General features: G+C 45.9%; 2 protein-coding genes and 1 long non-coding RNA gene across 9 annotated transcripts in view; 1 reads left to right on the plus strand and 2 right to left on the minus strand.

Annotated features, from left to right (window-relative positions):
• LOC121400994 (WD repeat-containing protein 91-like) overlaps nt 1-19,161 on the plus strand; it is a 1,149,255-nt gene that overhangs the window by 554,525 nt on the left and 575,569 nt on the right. The gene's annotated exons all lie outside the window — the stretch shown is intronic.
• LOC121401009 (class E basic helix-loop-helix protein 22-like) lies at nt 660-1,284 on the minus strand. The gene has a single exon (XM_041585413.1). It carries the CDS (start codon nt 1,239-1,241, stop codon nt 849-851), a length of 393 nt encoding a protein of 130 aa, XP_041441347.1. The 5' UTR covers nt 1,242-1,284; the 3' UTR covers nt 660-848.
• On the minus strand, nt 6,219-7,906 carry LOC121401056. Its single transcript, XR_005966084.1, has 2 exons — nt 7,875-7,906; nt 6,219-6,298 (listed from the first exon to the last, which is right to left on the minus strand). It is a non-coding gene; the product is annotated as an uncharacterized LOC121401056 (long non-coding RNA).

The following is a 19,161-nucleotide window of genomic DNA, read 5'->3' on the forward strand; positions in this document are numbered from 1 at the left end:
CGGCGCCTCCGAGACCTTAACCTGCCGTACGTGATGCTGTATCCCGCCAGACTGCGAGTTATCATGGAGGGACAGACGCGATTCTTCACCGCGCCGCTCAAGCTCAGCAACTGGCTGGACACACAGAAGATCCGGGCCTGACACCTTAAGGCACAGCAAGAGCAGCAGCATTTTCTCGTGACCAAAGGAAAGAGCCGCCCAACACGCAAATGAATGTACAGTGAGTAAGGCCTGTTGAATGTTTTGTTCTGTATAACTGATATCATTGCCAACAAGGCCAACCAGAACTTGATTGGACACTGAGGGGACAGTACATACCATCTATTTTATGAGTTGTCTCTTCAAAGCTATACTCACATACTAGCTGTTAACCCCATGGAACCGAGTAGGCGCATTGCTAACTTTAAAGTCTTTTACACTTGTTTATTCACCAGTTCCCAGGTGATGTGTGTTTTTCAGTTCACGGCCCTAAGGGGCCCAGCAAGAATGAACGCCTCAGTTTAGCTGTGCTAGTTAGGGAGAAATTCTGCCAAAAGTTGGGGACATGGGCGGAAGGGAAGGGGGCTGAAGGGGGAGGATACTTAACGGTTAAAGGACCAGTAACATCAAAACATTTTTTTTAAAAAATTCGTTAGAATACAACAAAATAAAAACACCAAGACAAATTAAACTTTAAAATCACAAAAAGTCCACTTCCGCTCCTGTTCAGAAAAGGCGACAGGGCGACCATTCATTCTTCGGCACTTGATTTCTCCTCCCTGGCTATTCACTGACAGCAGCATGTGAAGAGGAACAAGGGACACTAAGCAGCAGCAGTAGCGCCCGTCTCCTGCACCGTGTCTCCCACCTCAGCGACTCGGTCCACGTTGAGCTGACTCTGCACATCGTGAGTGAGGGTGCAGCGCAACAGCTGCAGAGTTGGGGATGGAGGTGCCAGCGGAGATGGCCTGGCCTTGGTTGAGATAAGCCATGAGCCGCCTCATCTCCTCGAGCGCCTGGGCTTGCATGAGGATGTAGTTCTTGGCCAGGAGCAGGATGGCCATCTTGGAGAGCTTGTGGACCGAGGGGCTGTGCACGTAGGGAATCACCAAGCGGAGATCATCCAGAGCATCATTCAGGTCGTGCATTCGCCTCCTCTCCCGGGCGTTGATGTTGAGTCGGAGAGTCCTCTGCTCCTTGGACTTCTTGCCTCCTCCGGTAGCGCATGGGGCATCCAGCTTCATTCCTGCTTGGGAGGCCATGTGCTCAGCCGATCTTAGCACCAGCTCGTAGCGCCCATCGCTGTCATCACCGACACCCTGCCGCCAGCGCTCTCCCTGTATTTGGCGCACATGTTGGCGGCGGCCAGAGACTCAATGGTTGTACCCAGGCCCGGACTGGCAATCTGTGGGTTCTGGCAAATGCCAGAGGGGCTGCCATAAGATGCCATAGAAAGTCACTATTTAGTGGGCTGGTGGGGAGCTCAACATGGACCGAGTCGCTGAGGTGGGAGACACGGTGCAGGATTAGTGGGTTAGCGCTGGCTCGGGTTCTCAGTCCGCATTACTCTCGCTAAGCAGCTAGTGTGCGCTGTCTTTTTCCTTTCCTGCACGGGACCCCCCTGAACTGGCGAAGTCCAGCAGTCGGTGCCCTTAGTGCCAATCTCCCTTCTCAGTCCTTGGACTTGATACCAGTTGCTCCTGTATAACTGGTCGATGTAGAGGGCAACTCCCAGAACTAGAGCTTAGATCCTTCAGCTGCCCCGTGCAGTGGGATTATGGCCCAGACAGTAGCAGCAGCCCGGTGGCCTCTTCCCCTGCTGAGACTCTGTACTCAGGAACGGGTAGTTACACCGCAGCAGGGGTGATCTGTACAATATAGCGCTCCCTGATGCAGCAGCCGCTTTACATGCTGTCAGTACAACATGAGAGATAGACGGGGAGGAGAAATCCAGCGCCACACAGTGGATGGTCGCCCTGTCGCCTTTTCTGAACTAGAACGGACGTGGAGTTTCGGTAAGTTATTGCTTAATAAAGGCTTTGTAATTTTAAAGTTTTATTTGTCATGGTGTTTATTTTTCGAAGTATACTAACACATTTTTGATGTTACTGGTCCTTTAATAAGTTTGCATACGCATATAATTTAATGTTCAGGTACGATACATGGGAAAATTGGAATTGGTTCTACCCTGCACAACATGCTATTGAATGTATAAATGTCTAGAAAGTGTATTAGCTGCAATGTCAGGGGCCTTAATAATCCCATTAAGCGCAGATTGACACTGGACTACCTCAAAAAATCAAATGCCAAGGTAATTCTACTGCAGGAAACCCATTTGGTGGGGGCACAGGCTCTGAGGTGCCCCTGGGTGGGAAGGTTCTACAAGCCCCATACTCCACACACTCTTCTGGAGTAGCAATACTAATACATAAAAGTGTACCCTTTAGATTTGAATTCATCAAAACAGACAAAAGGGCAGATACATCTTTATACATGGCTTCCTCCAATCTCAAGAGGTGGTGCTTGCCTCTATATATGTACCCCCCCCTTACACAGATGAGTGTCTGGTGCAACTAATCCAATTTATAGCACAGTTCCCCCATGCTGCCGTAGTAGCTATAGGAGACTATAATGCCCTTATAGACCCCAGCATGGATAGGGCTGCGTAGAGATGAAGGACAGTCTCGACCCCCGCACACAATCTATTAGCCATACAGAGGCGGCTGGCCTAGTGAAGGCATGGAGACATTACCACCCGGGGAGTAAGGCAATACTCATGCTTCTCCACCTCACATATGGTCCTGTCACGAATAGATCATGCCTTTCTGAACCAAAGAGCGCTCACATTGGTGAAGAGTATTAAATACCTGCCGAGAGGCATCTCAGACATTGCCCCATTGGAATTAGAATTGAGGCTAAAGCCCCAGCAAAGCAGACCCAGATGGTCTCTTAATCCTCTCTGGTTGCACCTACTTAAAAATCAGGATAGAGTAGAAGAAACCAATACCGACCTTTTAGGGGCCATTGAGGATTCAGACGACGACTTCAATGGGTGGGAGGCACTGAAAGGGCATCTCCGTGAGTTCTTTCATGTAGAAATCAATGCCTACAAGGGTCAATACGCCATTAGGCAACAACAGCTAGAACAGAAGTAATTAGGATAGAAACACAAGTCGCAATACATCCCACAAATCAAGGATTTGAGGAACTGAAATCAGCGCAAGAGGCGGTTGCAGACTATATTACTGAAAAGGCAAAGCAACAGTACCTTTTCTCCAAAGTAGATATTCACAAGCACGGAGAAAAAGCAGGGAAAATGCTAGCCCATTTGTCCAGACAATACTCAACACCCCCTGCTATCACTCTCCTAAAAGACGCAAATGGGAATCCAACGGCAGATGCGTTGGAAATACAAAATATTCTAAAGGGCTTCTACTCTAAGCTGTACTCCTCCACCCTAGCCCCCGCAGATATGCCAGGGGTAGAAGCATTCCTTAACTCAGGGCAGCTTCCCCAACTAATTCCTGAGTATCGCGAGTACCTGGAGTCAAGTATATCCCTAATTGAGGTGCAAGAGGCCATTGATTCTTTCCCTAATGGGAAAGCTGAAGGTGTTGATGGATTGCCCATAGAGCCCTGTATAAGGTCTGGAGTACATTAATTCCCAAAAACCTGTCCCCTATCCAAGCACTCCTCATGGTGCCTGTCAAAGCTAACAGGACTAACCTCAACCCCATTTTAGGGAATGTCAAGTGGATCTTATCCAAGATTACCCATCTAATGGGAATTTCAAATGTTTACCCGTCTACCCCATGGGGGAAACGCCAACCTGGGCGGAGTGGTGGAGCTAAAGCCCCCAGAAGGTTGGTTAGACAAAGGGGTACGCACAATAGGTGATGTATGGCGACATGACAAACCCCTTGCATTCTCCGAACTTGAGCTGGGAGGGCCATCCCCTCATCCCATTGGTTATTCTATATGAGGCTCAGGTTAAAGCTAACAAAGTGGTACAAAGAGAAGCCCCGGGAAATAGCTGGGCACCCAGTCATTGCACTATAAATACAGAAAAGACACGGCATAAGTTCAAGGGTGTACAAACTGATCTGTAAGTACCGACACAAGGATAAAGCCTTAAAATGCAGAGAGCAATGGGAAAGGGATCTTGGAGTCCTTACTGATACGCAGTGGTCGCTGCGCTTAAAGCCCCGTCTCAAGTGTCCTTCATTCCTAGGCACAGAATATTACAGCTGTACCTCCTACATAGGGCCTACTACATGAGGAGCGGACTAATGTTCCCCAATCTCTCACCACAATGTCTTAGATGCAAACAAGCAGTGGGGGATCTACTACATACCCTTTGAAGTTGCCCCAAGCTTCAGGCAAACTGGAGCGAGACACTGGAGATCCTAGAGGAAGTAACGGGGAGGGATAACCTAAATGACCCTAAACTATGCGTATTAAATATACAGTCAGATACTATTGTGGACTCTCAAGGGGCTCTATTCCTAAGTAAAGCTCTATTTCAAGTGCGTAGAATCATTACCCTTAACTGGAAAGCGGAGGCCCCGCCAGTAGTAGCACATTGGATAACTGAGGTGTCTAATCTGGCCAACACAGAGTTCATGTTCGCCAAATATAAGGGCTGTCTGGATAAGTTCCATAGGATATGGGACCCCTGGCTAAGGAAATACCCCCCGCAGAGGTACTGGAGCTGTGATTATTTGTAAAATAAACTCTGTCAGGGTAAAGTATAGTGTGACCAGACATAAGTAGATATTAGCTAGAACTGGATCATTATTGTCTCCTGTAATGGAATATTGTTGTCAAGCTCATACGTATATCCTACTGAATGTGATGTATAAATTTGCTTATGTTCAATAAAATTTACCTAAACAAATAAAAGTTAAACTCAAAGGTGAACAACCCCTTTAAGTTAACCTTTAGTATGATATTTTGGTTTCCATTTTTTATTATTCGTGGTTTTTGAGTTATTTAGCTTTTTATTCAGCAGTTCTCCAGTTTGCAGTTTCCAATATCTGGTTGCTAGGGTTCAAATTACCCTAGCAACCATGAATTGACCTGAATAAGAGACTGCAATATGAAAGGCAGAGGCCTAAATAGAAAGATGAGCAATAAAAAGTAGGAATAACAATAATTTGTAGCCTTACTGAGCATTGGTTTTAGATGGAGTCAATGACCCCCATTTGAAATCTGGAAAAGTCAGAAGAAGGCAAATATTAAAAAAAAACGATGAAAATAAATAACGAAGACCAAAAGTTGCTTAGAATCGCCCATTCTATAAAATACTAAAAGTTAACTCAAAGGTGAACCACAACTTTATATGGTGGCCCAACCCTGGGGAAGAGTCCTCGTGGAAACAATTTTTAATACCAAGACCTGTAACCCGCACCCACATTTTTACCTACCTGACCCGCAACTGCCTGATCTGCAAACTGATCCACGAAAAGCTGACCACCATAAAGCAGGAAGTGCCGTTGCTGGAAACCAGAAGTGATGTCATCATTAGTGGGCTAGGCAGAAGAAAAAAAAACATTTTTAAAAACTTTTAAAGGAATAAAACTTGATAAGATCCACAACTTGACCTGCAAACCCTCAGACCCCCAACCTGCATCTGAAAGTCCTTCCTACATCCTACAGGTTCGCTGTTTTTTGGGGGGTACCCAACACCCTGCAGGGCTCTACCCTGGGGTACTCAGACTCTTAGGACTGCCCTGCCTGGGAGCACAGGGAAAATGGCACCAATCAGCTCTCCAACACTTGGATGCTCCATTGGGGTAAAAGGCAGATAAATTATAGTCCCTCGTGCCCAGTGTGTTACAGTTGACAAACAAACCCATTTATTGTGGAGGAGAAAACGTGTCTTTGCTGATAGAAGTGAATCCTCGTCAGTCTGCTCTATGGACTCCCATTCAATAATCACACGCAATAACGTGGAAATAATTATTCTGCCGAGAGATTCTAATGAGCTTTTAGTCTTCTATCCGTGCAAACGTTGCTCAGAGACGCGTTGTGGTTTCCGATGGTGTGTGTGTGGCAAGGTTGTGTTGGGTTCTTATCTGAGGTTCCCAGACTGTAGGCTTGACACCCTTGGGGGCAGTGACAGATGAAAGCCTGAGGGGTAGCTAGGGTGAGATTTGGGGAGAAAGCATATTTGTTCTCCTAAGAACCCCTGAATGCCAAGTTTGAAGGCCAGGATAAGATGTTGGGTGTCTTTTTTCGTAAATATCACTGAAAGATCATCTTGAAGGCCAAGTAGCTTAAGCCTTTTGGTGGATGTCTATTTTCTGTCCTACATACCCTGAAAGACAAAAATGTAAACCAGTTAGGGTAATTAGGTAAGCGTTACTGACCTAGTTACCCCTGAAAAGCCACCTTGAAAGGCCATTTCAGTGAGATTTGGGGTTGAAGTTATCTGATGTCCTAGATATTCTACGTACTTATGGGGAAAATCACTACGGGCGAAAATTGGCTAGCGACGGCTTCATCGCCTTCGCCACACTTCGCCAGGCGCAACTTCACACAGACAACAATAATTCACCAAGTTGCGAAGTTTCGTTGCCACCTGCGCAAACACTTACGAAGTTGCGCTGTTTCTACGGCAGGCATAGCGAAGTTGCACTAGCGTTAGATAATTTGCATATGGCGGGAAGTTAAATTTCAAGTGGACGTATATGTTGCAGGCAAATACATTAACACTACAGAAGCCAGGGAACTTAAAAAATAAAATAAAGTTTTATATGGCCCTACACCTGAGCCCACAGTATAGGTTTATGTGCCATATGTAAGGCCCGGACTGACTATCTGTTGGTTCTGGCAAATGCCAGAGGGGCTGCTGTAAGTTGCCATAGACAGTGACTATTTAGTGGGCTGATGGGGGGCTGCTTGGGCCTCTGTGTACTTGGAATGCCAGGGCCTATTGTGAATCTCAGTCCCGGACCTGGTAAGGAAATATAGGGGGAAAGGAGGGTACCAAAAAAAAAAATGTACAATCTCTTTTAGCCTATCACCCTGTAAAAAGGAAAAGACGCCAATGTTTTTGGGACTTATTAAACATTTCAACTTTTTTGGGACCAAGTCCTATCTACTCTATTGCACTTCGCCTGGTCTGAGGTGGCGAAGGCAAGTCTGGTGATAGAGTTAACGTTCAGTAAAACATAAACTCAGTGAATTCGCGTAGTAACGCTCTTTCGCCAGAGCGAAAACACACCTGCCGTTAGAGTGCGAAGTTGCGCTAGAGTCCATCGCCTAATTATGCCGGTGCCCCATTAGTAAATTGGCGAAGTGCCAAAATGAACGTCACGCTGGTGAATTTCTCGCAGCATTAGCACTTTGCCCTTTAGTAAATTTGCCCCTATGGCTTAATAGCTGATGATTTCTTATATCGTAGATACCTCTGAAAGACCATCATGAAGGCCAATTAGGGAAAATGTGGGTCAAGTGTCTATTTGATGTCCTAGATACCCTGAAACATCATCTTGAAGGCCATCGGGGGGCCAGTTAGTGTGAGATTTGGGAAGAATGCCCAGGATACAAAACACTATGATGGTTCGTTAGGGTGGAATTTGGGGTCTAATGTTTGAAACCATGGCTGATAGACATTGATATTTCCTACATCTGGAACTTTGTTATGAACTAAAGGGGGGGGGGGCTGAACAAAACTGGACCTCCTACTACAGGATCTATCTTTTTATCTCCCTCTCTCTATCTGTCTGTATCCACCATTCACCAGTCTACTTCTATCTATGCATCTCATATGATCTCTCTCTCAATGTATCTGTCTCAATCTCTCCATATACAATTCATTGATTTCCTTAACGTTTTATAAATAGAATACATTTGACAAAGAATAATAAGATAACGAAGATAATTCTAACCCATCTCTTGCTTGAACGTTCTGTACACCCAAGCCTGGCCAGCGGCACCCAAGGTCATTGCTGTGAAAGGTGCAATTGTCACGGGGGCCTATCGGCTTCAGCGGGGGAAGTCCGGACCTAGGCGGAAACTTCTGGTTAAAGTCCAAGATCGGCGGTACAGAAGGGATCAAGATAACGTAGTCAAGATACAGGCAATAGTTCAAAAGGCTGGTGGCAATAATCAAAACAGAAAATCAATAATCAGCAATCACAGGAAAATAGAAATAGCCAGGAATGAAGTAGCCAAATCCTACAATCGGGCATTGAACCCGTGACCTTGGTGTCCTTCTAATTTGAATTTTGGCACCAGACACGTGTCACGCATCTGCACACCGGCGTCACTAGGCTGATGTCCACGTGGTGGCTATGGGTGCCGTCATCTTGGACGCGGCGTTGTAGAGGAACGGTGAGCCCTGACAGCAATGCCCTCTCAGTGGGAGGCCATAAGTACCCACTTCTCTCTCTCTCTCGGCAGCCTTATCTCTAACCCCCTTTTGCTCTCGCCTGATTGCTTTCCATAAAGGGCGACAAATTTTTGTTTGTGGGATTCCTCTTCATGCTGCATTAGCTTAAGGGGGTCAAGTACTCTGCCCTCAAACCTTACTCTCCCCTCATACAATACTCTCCCCTCATACAATACTCTCCCCTCATACAATACTCTCCCCTCATACAGTACTCTCTCCTCATCTGTACTCTTCCATTATATATTACTCTCCCCTCAAAGCGTCGGGCAGGCTTGACAGGTCTAATTATAAACCACCAGAAACCCTGGCGTTGGCATTTGAATTCTCGCACACACAGTAAACACACAATATCCTACACTTTAATACACAGTACTCTCCCCTCGTACTGCACTCTCCCCTCATCTGTACTCTTCCCTCATACAATACTCTACCCTCATACAGTACTCTTTCCTCATAAAAGTACTCTCCCCTCATACAGTACTTTCCCCTTATACAGTACTCTTCCATCATACATTATTCTTCCCTCAATGCAGGGTTGCCAGGTCTAATTTTAAACTACCAGCCTGGCAACCCTGACGTTGACATTTGAATTCTCGCATACATTTTAAACACACAATATTCTACACTTTATTATAAAGAATAGGTGGGATACATAAACTACTTGAGCGGCTATCTACAACCGACTAAACACTCATTCCTCTCGTGACAATAACCTGCTGGACCCCAATCATCAATCTGGTTTTAAGCCACAACACTCCACTGAAACTGCACTGACTCGACTAACTAATGACCTTTTAACCTCTAAGCCACAATCATTTCCAGCACTATACTACTTGATCCTCTTCAGCTGCATTTGACACTGTAGATCAACCATCTTCCTCCTCCAGTCCCTCGCAACTGGCATCGCTACCCCTTCAGAATCAAATTCAAATTACCCCCACCCCATGACCCTGACTTCAAAGCACTTCATAACTCTAAACCCACCCTACAATCTCTGAACTCATCTCTATATACTCACCCCACGCACTTAACTACTCTCCTCTATGACACTGCTTACACAACTCTCTCTCAATTACCTCCTCACATGCTCACATTCAAGACTTTGCAAGGGCTGCACCCCTCCTCTGGAACTCCTCTCCCATGGTCTGTCCGACTTTCTCCAACTTTTTCTGCTTTGAAGAAATCTTCTAAAACGCACTTCTTTCGAGAAGCCTCCCCTCACTCTGCTTAAACTACGCAAATGCAACAACCACATACCAGTACCACATTTTCGTTTGTCCCAGCTCCTACTCAATTCCCTATATATACAACACCCCAATAAAACTATTGATGCTTCTACAGCAGCTTATTAAGCTCCATACTGGCAACTCTTAAGTTATATACCTTATGGCATCTAAATTATTCTACATCCCATGCTGTTGCTGAACTACATCATCCCATGCTGTAGTTAAACGACCATTAAATATATAAGCTAGAGTTTGGTATTTACACTTAACTGTGAGGCTGGTTTACCACTATTTATGTACTTAATTGATTGTATTCAATAAGAAGTCGCTTAGGTTCTCAAACGTCATAGTTGATGAATGCTGTTTTTCCCGCCAGTACATAGATAATAAGGGCTCGTTTAATACTATGTTAAGCACGTTGAGAAAGGCACTCGTTGGGCAAATACGTTAGTCGTAAACCTGCAATTAAAAGCTATCTATATGATCAGTACTCCCTGAGAGTGTGGTTCTTTTTTAGAAAACTTCAAATGAAAAGAAACATGATTGCTTTAACAACAGGAAATTTTAGTAACAATTTGTAACTTATGAACTTGCAACTTGTGAATTTAATGATACATGTTAACTAATATGAAGTAGTGTAGTGATGTGCGGGTCGGGGTTTTTCTTCCGCGCCCACCCAGCCTGACTTCTGACTTCCCTTTTATAGACGGCCAACCCGCTGATGATGTCACAAAAAGGGGCGGGGTGAGCAGGCGCAGGGATATAAAGCCGAGTTGAAGTTGAGGATTGGGGTCGGTAAGGGTGCGGGGTCGGCCGAACCGGGTCCAGCAGGTATGGGCCGGCACGCATATCACATTACTAGAAGTCTGATTGTTTTTTAACCATTTTTTTCAATGTATTGATCTATGCATGTTAATTGATAGAAGAGAAAATAGAAATAAAAAATACGCGCTCTGACTACCGCTAGCCCTTTCTTTTGCAATACAGGCGGCCCATGGATCTGTCCTCTGGGAGCTGATTCTCTTGGCGTCCCACGCCTCACTGGAATAGGAAGAAGAAAAGACAAACGTTTCTGCTCACCGGAGTGGCCTTTAAAATAAAAAACTCTTAATTTTTCAATAAATAACGGACATGCTAATGATTAAGGCCGTCTGTGCCCGAAACGCGTGCCAAGCTAGACGTGCTGTGTGCCCATTACTATGGATCAATAAAAGATTTGGATTTTAAAAGCACTCTGGTGTGCGGAAACTTTTGCCTATGTAATTGATATGGCAAGTTTCCTTGGGAGGGGTTTTGCCTCCTGGTATAAGACAGCAGGTGGTATAATGGATACTGAGGTCTCTGACAAGTACGTTGTTGCGAAATGCGTTAGAACCTTGGATGCTGATTTTTAACCAAAAGAAATAATAAAGATGTGATGTTTTTTTCTAAACCGATGCGAATTGAGAGATCTGTAAAGCTTCGGAGTGCGCTGCAAAACACTTTTTTTTTGGTGAAATTGTTGTCCCTTAAAGGGCGACAGAACTTGGGGCAAGCAGCCCCCCGAGTCAGAACCACGAATACGGCTAAGCCAATCCAATAATTTTATACCTGTAAATGAGTGTCAAGATGGCCTGTGTGCGGCAGGATTAACTTTGAAATCATAAGTGTAGGGTCGGGGCCACAGAGCACCAGGGCCACCGTGGATTGAACGGTCAGCCGACTATAGAACCCAAAGGCTAAATTATAGTTGGACTTGGTGGAGTTTAATAGACAAAGAGGATAAGCGCGCTAGCGGGTGCTGGATATATGTATATATAAATTTGTGTGGCTATGAACAACAGCAAGCAGCACTGGATTGGAACCCTGGCTGAGTGAATGAATGGATCCAACAGACTCAATAGGCCCACACAATACAAAGCAAACCAAGTGTACTTAATATAGGCTGTGTATGTTACTGACTCTAATTAGAAAATAAAAATGCCATATAAACCTCACTCATCAAAAGGGGATACTTCCCCTTATAAGAGCAGGGAACAGAGGTGACTTCACCCTGGGGATGTGACAGTTGGTTCAGTCCCGTTGGTTTGGCCACTGTGGTGAGAGGTAAGTGGACTTTCCTCTTGAGAGACTTCTTGTCAAAAACTTTATTTTAGGGGCAAAAAGAGGCAGGAATTTGGGCATGTTTTTTCCCCCCAGTCTAGTGGGATGTTGGCGCCTCCCACTGATTTTAGTGAATTTTGAAGGTTTTTTCCCTAAAAGTGCTTGGGAGGAGCCTTTAAATCTTAGTGCTGGTTGGGAAACACAGACCAGGATTTGGTTCAGTTATACAGACTGTCAGCAAAAATGTCACATTTATTAAATGAAGGAACATTTGGGGACCCCTGTACCGCACCATATAGCTGCTTATTTTGTGTTCCAGTACTGACAGGCTCCTTAAGAGATTTGGCCGCCTTCTGCCCCCTGGTATCTGCCCCCAGCAGCTTGCTCTATGTACCAACTTGTAGCTAAATACATGTTCCCCTTATCCAAAGTCTGGAACTAGGTGGGGAAGCAGAGGCACGTGTCATGGGATAGGGGGTGATAGTAAATGAGTGGGGGACATACCAGCAGGTCCGCATAGAAGAGAGGTGACTTTACCCCCATAGGGATTTGAACAGTTGGTTTTGTCCGTTGGCTTGGCTCTGGGTTTAAGTTGTATATTCTCCTCCAAGGACTTTTTTTGGCCAATATCCCTTAAATAGTGAACAAATTAGATAAGTTTTTGGTGCCGCGCCAGTCTTGTAAACTAAGGGGTGGGAAGGCAGAGGCACGTGCATGGGGACAGTAAGGGGGTGATAGTAAATGAGTGGGGGACCTACAGCAAGGTCCCAAGAAGAGAGGTGCCTTTACCCATAGGGGATGAACAGTTGGTTTTGTCCGTTGGTTGGCCTCTGGTTAAGGTGTATAAGTTCTCTCCAAGACTTTTTTGCGCAAATATCCCTTAATTAGTGAAAAATTAGATAGTTGGTGCCCCCCAGTCCTGTAACTAGGGGTGGGAAGCAGAGGCACGTGCCATGGGGACAGTAAGGGGTGATAGTATGAGTGGGAGGAACAGCAGGTTCCAAGAAGAGAGGTGGACTTTACCCATAGGGATTTGACGTGGTTTTAGTCCGTTGGTTGGCTCTGGTTAGGTGTGCTATTCCCCTGGGTTATTTGACAAATAACTTTTACTACAATAAAATAAAGGGACCAGGACCTGACAAAGTGCAAGTTTAGGGGTCAATAGATCTCTGCCTTCCTCTGTATAATATAGAAATATTAAGCGCTAAATTCATTACTTGCTTTTATTCTCTTTTCTATACGATGCTTACAGACTTTTTTCTGCTTTTTTATGGACTGATTTTGCTGCTACACTGCCTGATAACACCTGGGTTTATTTTTGGCTTCTCATTGTTCCGTCACATCCATCTTCAATCTGAACAGTGTAAGAGAGAGCCAGGTGTTCCTAGGGAGACCCCCTTGGGGTGCCCCGGCCATGTGCCGCCACAATTTTTTTTTACATCAGAGAATCTTCTGAAAGTAAATAATGCAAATTCAAACTGATTCAGCACATGATTTCTTCTTCAGCAAATCTGCCCTAAAATTCACGTTGAGGGGGGTCACCAACTGGCTTGTGGCAATATGAGCCCATACGGTTACTCTGTATAATTGGGGATTTATAAGAGCCAATCAATCGCTTATCAGCAAAGCATTAAAATATACAAAAGGGGAATATACAGAAGGAAATAATTGCCTTTAACTTTACTTTTAGTAATGTTATACGATGGCTAACTCTTAGCAAAACTTTTCATTGGTCTTCATAATTGTTTTAATAAGCTGCTGAATAAAAAGCTAATTAATGCAAAAAACCCACAAATTATAAAAAATGACACCCAAAGTGCAAATTGTCTCAGAATATCACATCTCTATATATACTAAACCATTTAATTTAAAGGTGAACAAACCCTTTAACGTGAGGACTTCATTTTGCCTGATTTGTGTCCATTTGTCGCTTTAAGGTGTCGACCCAGATGGAGGAGATAACGATCAAGGAACATCTCTCCATGGTAATGCCCTCAAGTGTAAAATAAATCCTCCTCATCTGAACTGGCTTGGTTTTCCTTTCAACTCTTCTATATAAGCTTGCTTAAGCAGTCTGTCTGTCTGTCTGTTCTGCAATGCTTCCTTTTATACATCAGTTGGGAGCTGCCATAAACAACCATTTTGCCTCTGTGGAGTAGAACTGACATCCAGGAAAAACAACCACTTCATTTATTTTCCTTTTTTCAGAAATAAAATCTCCGTTTTTATTCCTGGAATGTTTGCCCCATGAAAACCCCAAACCCTTTTCTGTCTCTATTTCTCCTCAAGAATCCAGACTGACTGTGGAGCAGCATTTAGAGCCATTTAGTATTCTGTCCCTAATGCACTCTTATCCTTTCACTTCACAGCCGCTGTACGTCGTCCTGGAGGACTCAGGGAGGAAGACACCACACGACTTTAAGGCCCACTTGCCTCTTTATTACGGTAAAATCCTATTTTATTTATCAGTTCCTACGTTTATTATATGTGAATTCCTTTCCCCCTTTAGCTCAGTAATTAACATAAATGTGTTTTTCCCACAGAACATCACTACCGGGTCCACTTGGCAAGAACGTCGTCCTGTAAGTAAAACATAAATGCTTCTTTAATTACATGTTGGGAATCATTTGCTATTGCCCCCAGGGGTAAGTGCAAGGGCAATAAGGCTGGAAAAATGTTTTATTAACGCTCAGGATATTTTTCTTTTCAGAAGAGGATTTAATTCTTCGATATTTCAGCGGACCCAGGACGACGCACAGAGACAACATTTATGAGTACTGGGTGTTGATCCATTATCTGGTATGTAATGCAGAATAGATGTCTAGATAAAATTAAAGATTAAATGATATTAGATTGCCAAGCTCTTGTGTAACACTGCTACTTTCTTTATGTTACAGGAAGTGCTCGAGAGGGAGTGTGTCGCCCTCTACAGTGAAGAGTTGCTGCCTCCTGTAAGTGTCCACTATTATTATTATTACAGGAGAGGTTATTTATTCACTGTGTGTCTCTATAATAATTCTAATTATTAACATTGACTCTCTCCTTCCCAGGAAGCATTCATCGGAACACTGGAGATGGGGCAGCATGTCGAGATCCTGCGGCTGCAGAATGTAAGTTCCCCCATCACATGGGGAATTCCCACACCCTCACTGCCCTTCAGCGTATAAAGGTACTATTAGCAGCACATATACAGACATAATCATAACTGTCTCCTTTCTTTCCCCTGTTGCCTCCTATCCTTGTGCCTCCCCTGCACCCACCGGCGCAGACGACTATCCAATGGCAACGTTCACCAGCTTTGCCAGACGCTCTGGAAGAGGGAGCCGAAGCTGCAGGAGGCCTGCTGGGTATGTATTTTGCATCTAAATACTATCAATTACGTTTACTGCCACTTTACAATAATGACAATAATGACATTTATTTCCCTTCAAATCTAAGTGAATGAACAAAAGCCAAGTCCTGCCAGCCTGAGGTAAGGGAGAGGAGGAAGGAAGCTCATGCAGTGGAGGAGTGAGAAGAAGAGGGAGGCTCGCTGGAGTACAACAAGCCCTGCTGCGGAGGAGAGAGAAGATGGAGCCCTGGAGAAGAAACAAGCTCTGCAGCGGAGGAAGGAAGAGCAGCCCGAGAAGAGGGAGCTCCTGGAGAACAAGCTTCCTGCTGCGGAGGAGAGAAGAGGACAGAGCTACTGGAGAAGAACAAGCTCTTGCTGCGGAGGAGGAGAAGGAGGAGGAGAGAGAAGAGGGAGCTCCTGGAGAAGAACAAGCTCCTGCAGTGGAGGAGGAAGAGCAAGAGAGAAGAGGGAGTTTCCTGGAGAACAAGCTCCTGCTGCGGAGGAGAGAGAGGACAGAGCTACTGGAGAAGAACAAGCTCTTGCTGCGGAGGAGGAGGAGAAGGAGGAGAAGAGAAGAGGGAGCTCCTGGAGAAAAACAAGCTCCTGCAGCGGAGGGGAGAGGCAGAGAGAAGAGGGAGCTCCTGGACAACATCAAAGCCCCTGCTGCGGAAGAGGAGGAGCAGAGAGAAGAGGGAGCTCCTGGACAACATCAATCTCCTACGGAGGAGGAGGAGAGAGAGCAGGGAGACCCTTGGACAACAGGCTCCCTGCACCGGAGGAGGAAAAGAAGAGGAAGCAGCTAAAGAACAAGCTCCTGAGGTGGAAGTGACCATCGAAGATCCTTCGGTGGTAGAAAGGCCGACCCTCCGAAAACGGGTCAAGAAGGCCATAATGAAGAGAGGCTCGCAGGGTTTGGGTAATGTATCAATTTACTGACAATTACCCTTCTTCTAGAGATACCTCATGTTGTCCAATGCAGCTCCTTTACTTCATGCTCTTCTGAGCATTTTCAATCAGAACAATAGAAAGGAAGTCATACACCCTGTCTGTTGAGCCCGCAGGCTGATCACTTTGAGGGCGCACCCCATAGACCAATGTTTGGCTGCCTTTAGGGTGTAAAGGGTTGCTGACAGGGATCTAAGTCTGCAGATAAAGTGTTGATTGTATACTAGGCCAATAACAGGGGAAGGCAGGTAACTCTTACAGGGCTGCTGGACATCTGGCTTAGATATCCACCTTTGGAAATGGGTTGCCACTGGGTAATGGACTGGCACCAGCTGATCAAAGAGTATAAAAGAATAAATGGCACAGGCTCAGACTGAGATTCATAAGAAGGCCCTGGCATTTCATGTGTAGAGAGACCCAAACAGTCCCCAAAGGCCCAACAAATAGTGCGCTCTTAAAGCAACACCGAGCCTTTAATATCATAAAGAAACAAGTGTTTTGTCTTTATTCTTATCTTAACATTTTCTAAATCTTTTTCTTTTCAGCATTCACCCAAAGACTCACCTGCTGCCGCCGACCCCACCACCACGGCCTAAATCCTTTCCTTCCAACCTACCTATCCCGAGAGCGTATGTCTGTGTGTGTCTGTCTGTTATGTACAGGAGGGAGAGTAGGGTTTTTGTAGAGGAGGGAGAGTAGGGGGTTGTGTATAGGAGGGAGAGTAGGGGTTGTGTATAGGAGGGAGAGTAGGGGTTATGTACAGGAGGGAGAGTAGGGGTTGTGTATAGGAGGGAGAGTAGGGGGTGTGTACAGGAGGAGAGTAGGGGGTTGTGTAGGAGGGAGAGTAAGGGGTTGTGTATAGGAGGGAGAGTAGGGGTTTGTGTATAGGAGGGAGAGGGGGTTGTGTACAGGAGGGAGAGTGGGGGGTTGTGTACAGGAGGGACAGTGGGGGGTTGTGTAACAGGAAGAAGAGTGGGGGTTATGTACAGGAGGGAGAGTACGGGGTTGTGTACAGGAGGGAGAGAAGGGGTTTATGTACAGGAGGGAGAGTGGGGGTGCGTAAAGGAGGGAGAGTGGGGGTTGTGTACAGGAGAGACAGTAGGAGGTTGTGTATAGGAGGGAGATTAGGGGGTTGTGTATAGGAGGGAGAGTTGGGGTTATGTACAGGAGGGAGAGTGGGGGTTATGTACAGGAGGGAGAGTAGGGGGTTATGTATGGAGGGAGAGTGGGGGTTATGTATAGGAGGGAGAGTTGGTTATGTACAGGAGGGAGAGTAGTGGGTTGTGTACAGGAGGAGAGTGGGGGTTATGTACAGGAGGGAGAGTAGGGGGTTTGTGTATAGGAGGGAGAGTGGGGGGTTGTGTACAGGAGGGAGAGTGGGGGGTTGTGTACAGGAGGGGGGGGGTTGTGTACAGGAAGAAGAGTAGGGGGTTGAGTATAGGAGGAAAGGAAGGGGGTTGTGTATAGGAGGGACAGTAGGGGGTTGTGTACAGGAAGGAGAGTAGGGGTTGAGTATAGGAGGGAGAGTGGGGGTTAAGTACGGAGGGAGAGTAGGGGGTTGTGTACTGGAGGAGAGTGGGGGTTATGTATAAGAGGGAGAGTAGGGGTTATGTCAGGAGGGAGAGTAGGGGGTTGTGTATAGGAGGGAGAGTTGGGGGTTATGTAACAGGAGGGAGGTAGGGGTTATGTACAGGAGGGAGAGTAGGGGGTTGTGTACAGGAGGGAGAGTGGGGGTTATGTACAGGAGGGAGTAGGATGTACAGGGGGAGAGTGGGGGTTATGTATAGGAGGGAGAGTAGGGGTTGTGTACAGGAGGGAGAGTAGGGGGTTTGAGTATAGGAGGAAAGGAAGGGGGTTGTGTATAGGAGGAGCAGTAGGGGGTTGTGTACAGGAGGAAGAGTAGGGGTTGAGTATAGGAGGGAGAGTAGGGTTAAGTACAGGAGGAAGAGTGGGGGGTTGCATATAGGAGGGGAGTGGGGGTTATGTACAGGAGTGAGAGTTTGGGTTATGCACAGGAGGGAGAAGTAGGGGGTTGTGTACAGCAGGGAGAGTAGGGGGTTGAGTATAGGCAGGGAGAGTAAAGGGGGTTGAGTATAGGAGGGGGAGTAGGGGGTTGAGTATAGGAGGGGAGTAGGGGTTGTGTATAGAAGGGAGAGTAGGGGGTGTGTACAGAAGGGGGAGTAGGGGGTTGTGTACAGGACGGTGAGTAGAGGGTTGTGTACAGAAGGGAGGTAGGGGGTTATGTAAAGGAGGGAAGAGTAGGGGGTTGTGTATGGAGAAGGTTGAGGGGGTGTAATAGGTGAGGGGTGAATAGGAGGTGGGGGTGTATAGGTAGGGGGCGGGGGGTCTAGCCATGAATCCAGGGTGTAGAACCGACTGCCGTTTCTAGGAGTCAGGAAGGAATTTTTACCTTCAGTGCAGATTGACCCCATAGCACTCTAGGGTTTTTTCTCCTTCCTCTGGATCATCCACTGTTAGGGAGGCCCAAATTAAATTGCCTATTAATTGTAATAAATCCTGTGCTCAACGCCAGGTTTCTCCATAAATATGTCTCTGTGTTTTTCTTTAATCCCTATGGTGAATATTGAGGGAGGGCTCCTGTGCCTCGTTCTACTAAAGATGACTGAGCGGTTGTGTGAGGGTAAACTGGGTGGTGGTGCTGATACAGGGCTTTAGTTGAAGAAGGGAATGGTTAATATCTCTGCAGGGTTAATTGATTAATATGTACATGACGGGCTGAAAACATAGGGACACATACTGATCTCTAATGATTGGAGGGAACTAGAAATATTGCTTTACTCCATAGGCACAATGTAACAGCATTTCCATTCATGTCCCAAGGCCCCTTTCTTAACACTGGAATTCCCATCCACTTCCCACCAGCCTATTGTCACTATAAACCAGACATTTAGTATATGAGGAGCTTGATATTGGCCAATGACTAAGCTGGATTTGTTTTTTGGGTACACTTTCTCCAGGTTATGAGACGTCCTTTTTGGGTTGGGGGGTTCCTGCTAAAGCGATTGAGTTAAAAACATTGGTGGCCTGGGGCCTAAGGTAAAAACAATTGGTGACCTGGGGCACTAAGAGTTAAAAACATTGGTGGCCTGGGGCCCTAAGAATTAAAAACATTGTGTGGGGCCCTAAGAGTTAAAACATTGGTGGCCTGGGGTAAGATTAAAAACATTGGTGGCCTGGGG

The sequence above is a fragment of the Xenopus laevis genome, chromosome 3L, assembly GCF_017654675.1.
Source record: "Xenopus laevis strain J_2021 chromosome 3L, Xenopus_laevis_v10.1, whole genome shotgun sequence".
NCBI classification, from domain to species: domain Eukaryota; kingdom Metazoa; phylum Chordata; class Amphibia; order Anura; family Pipidae; genus Xenopus; species Xenopus laevis.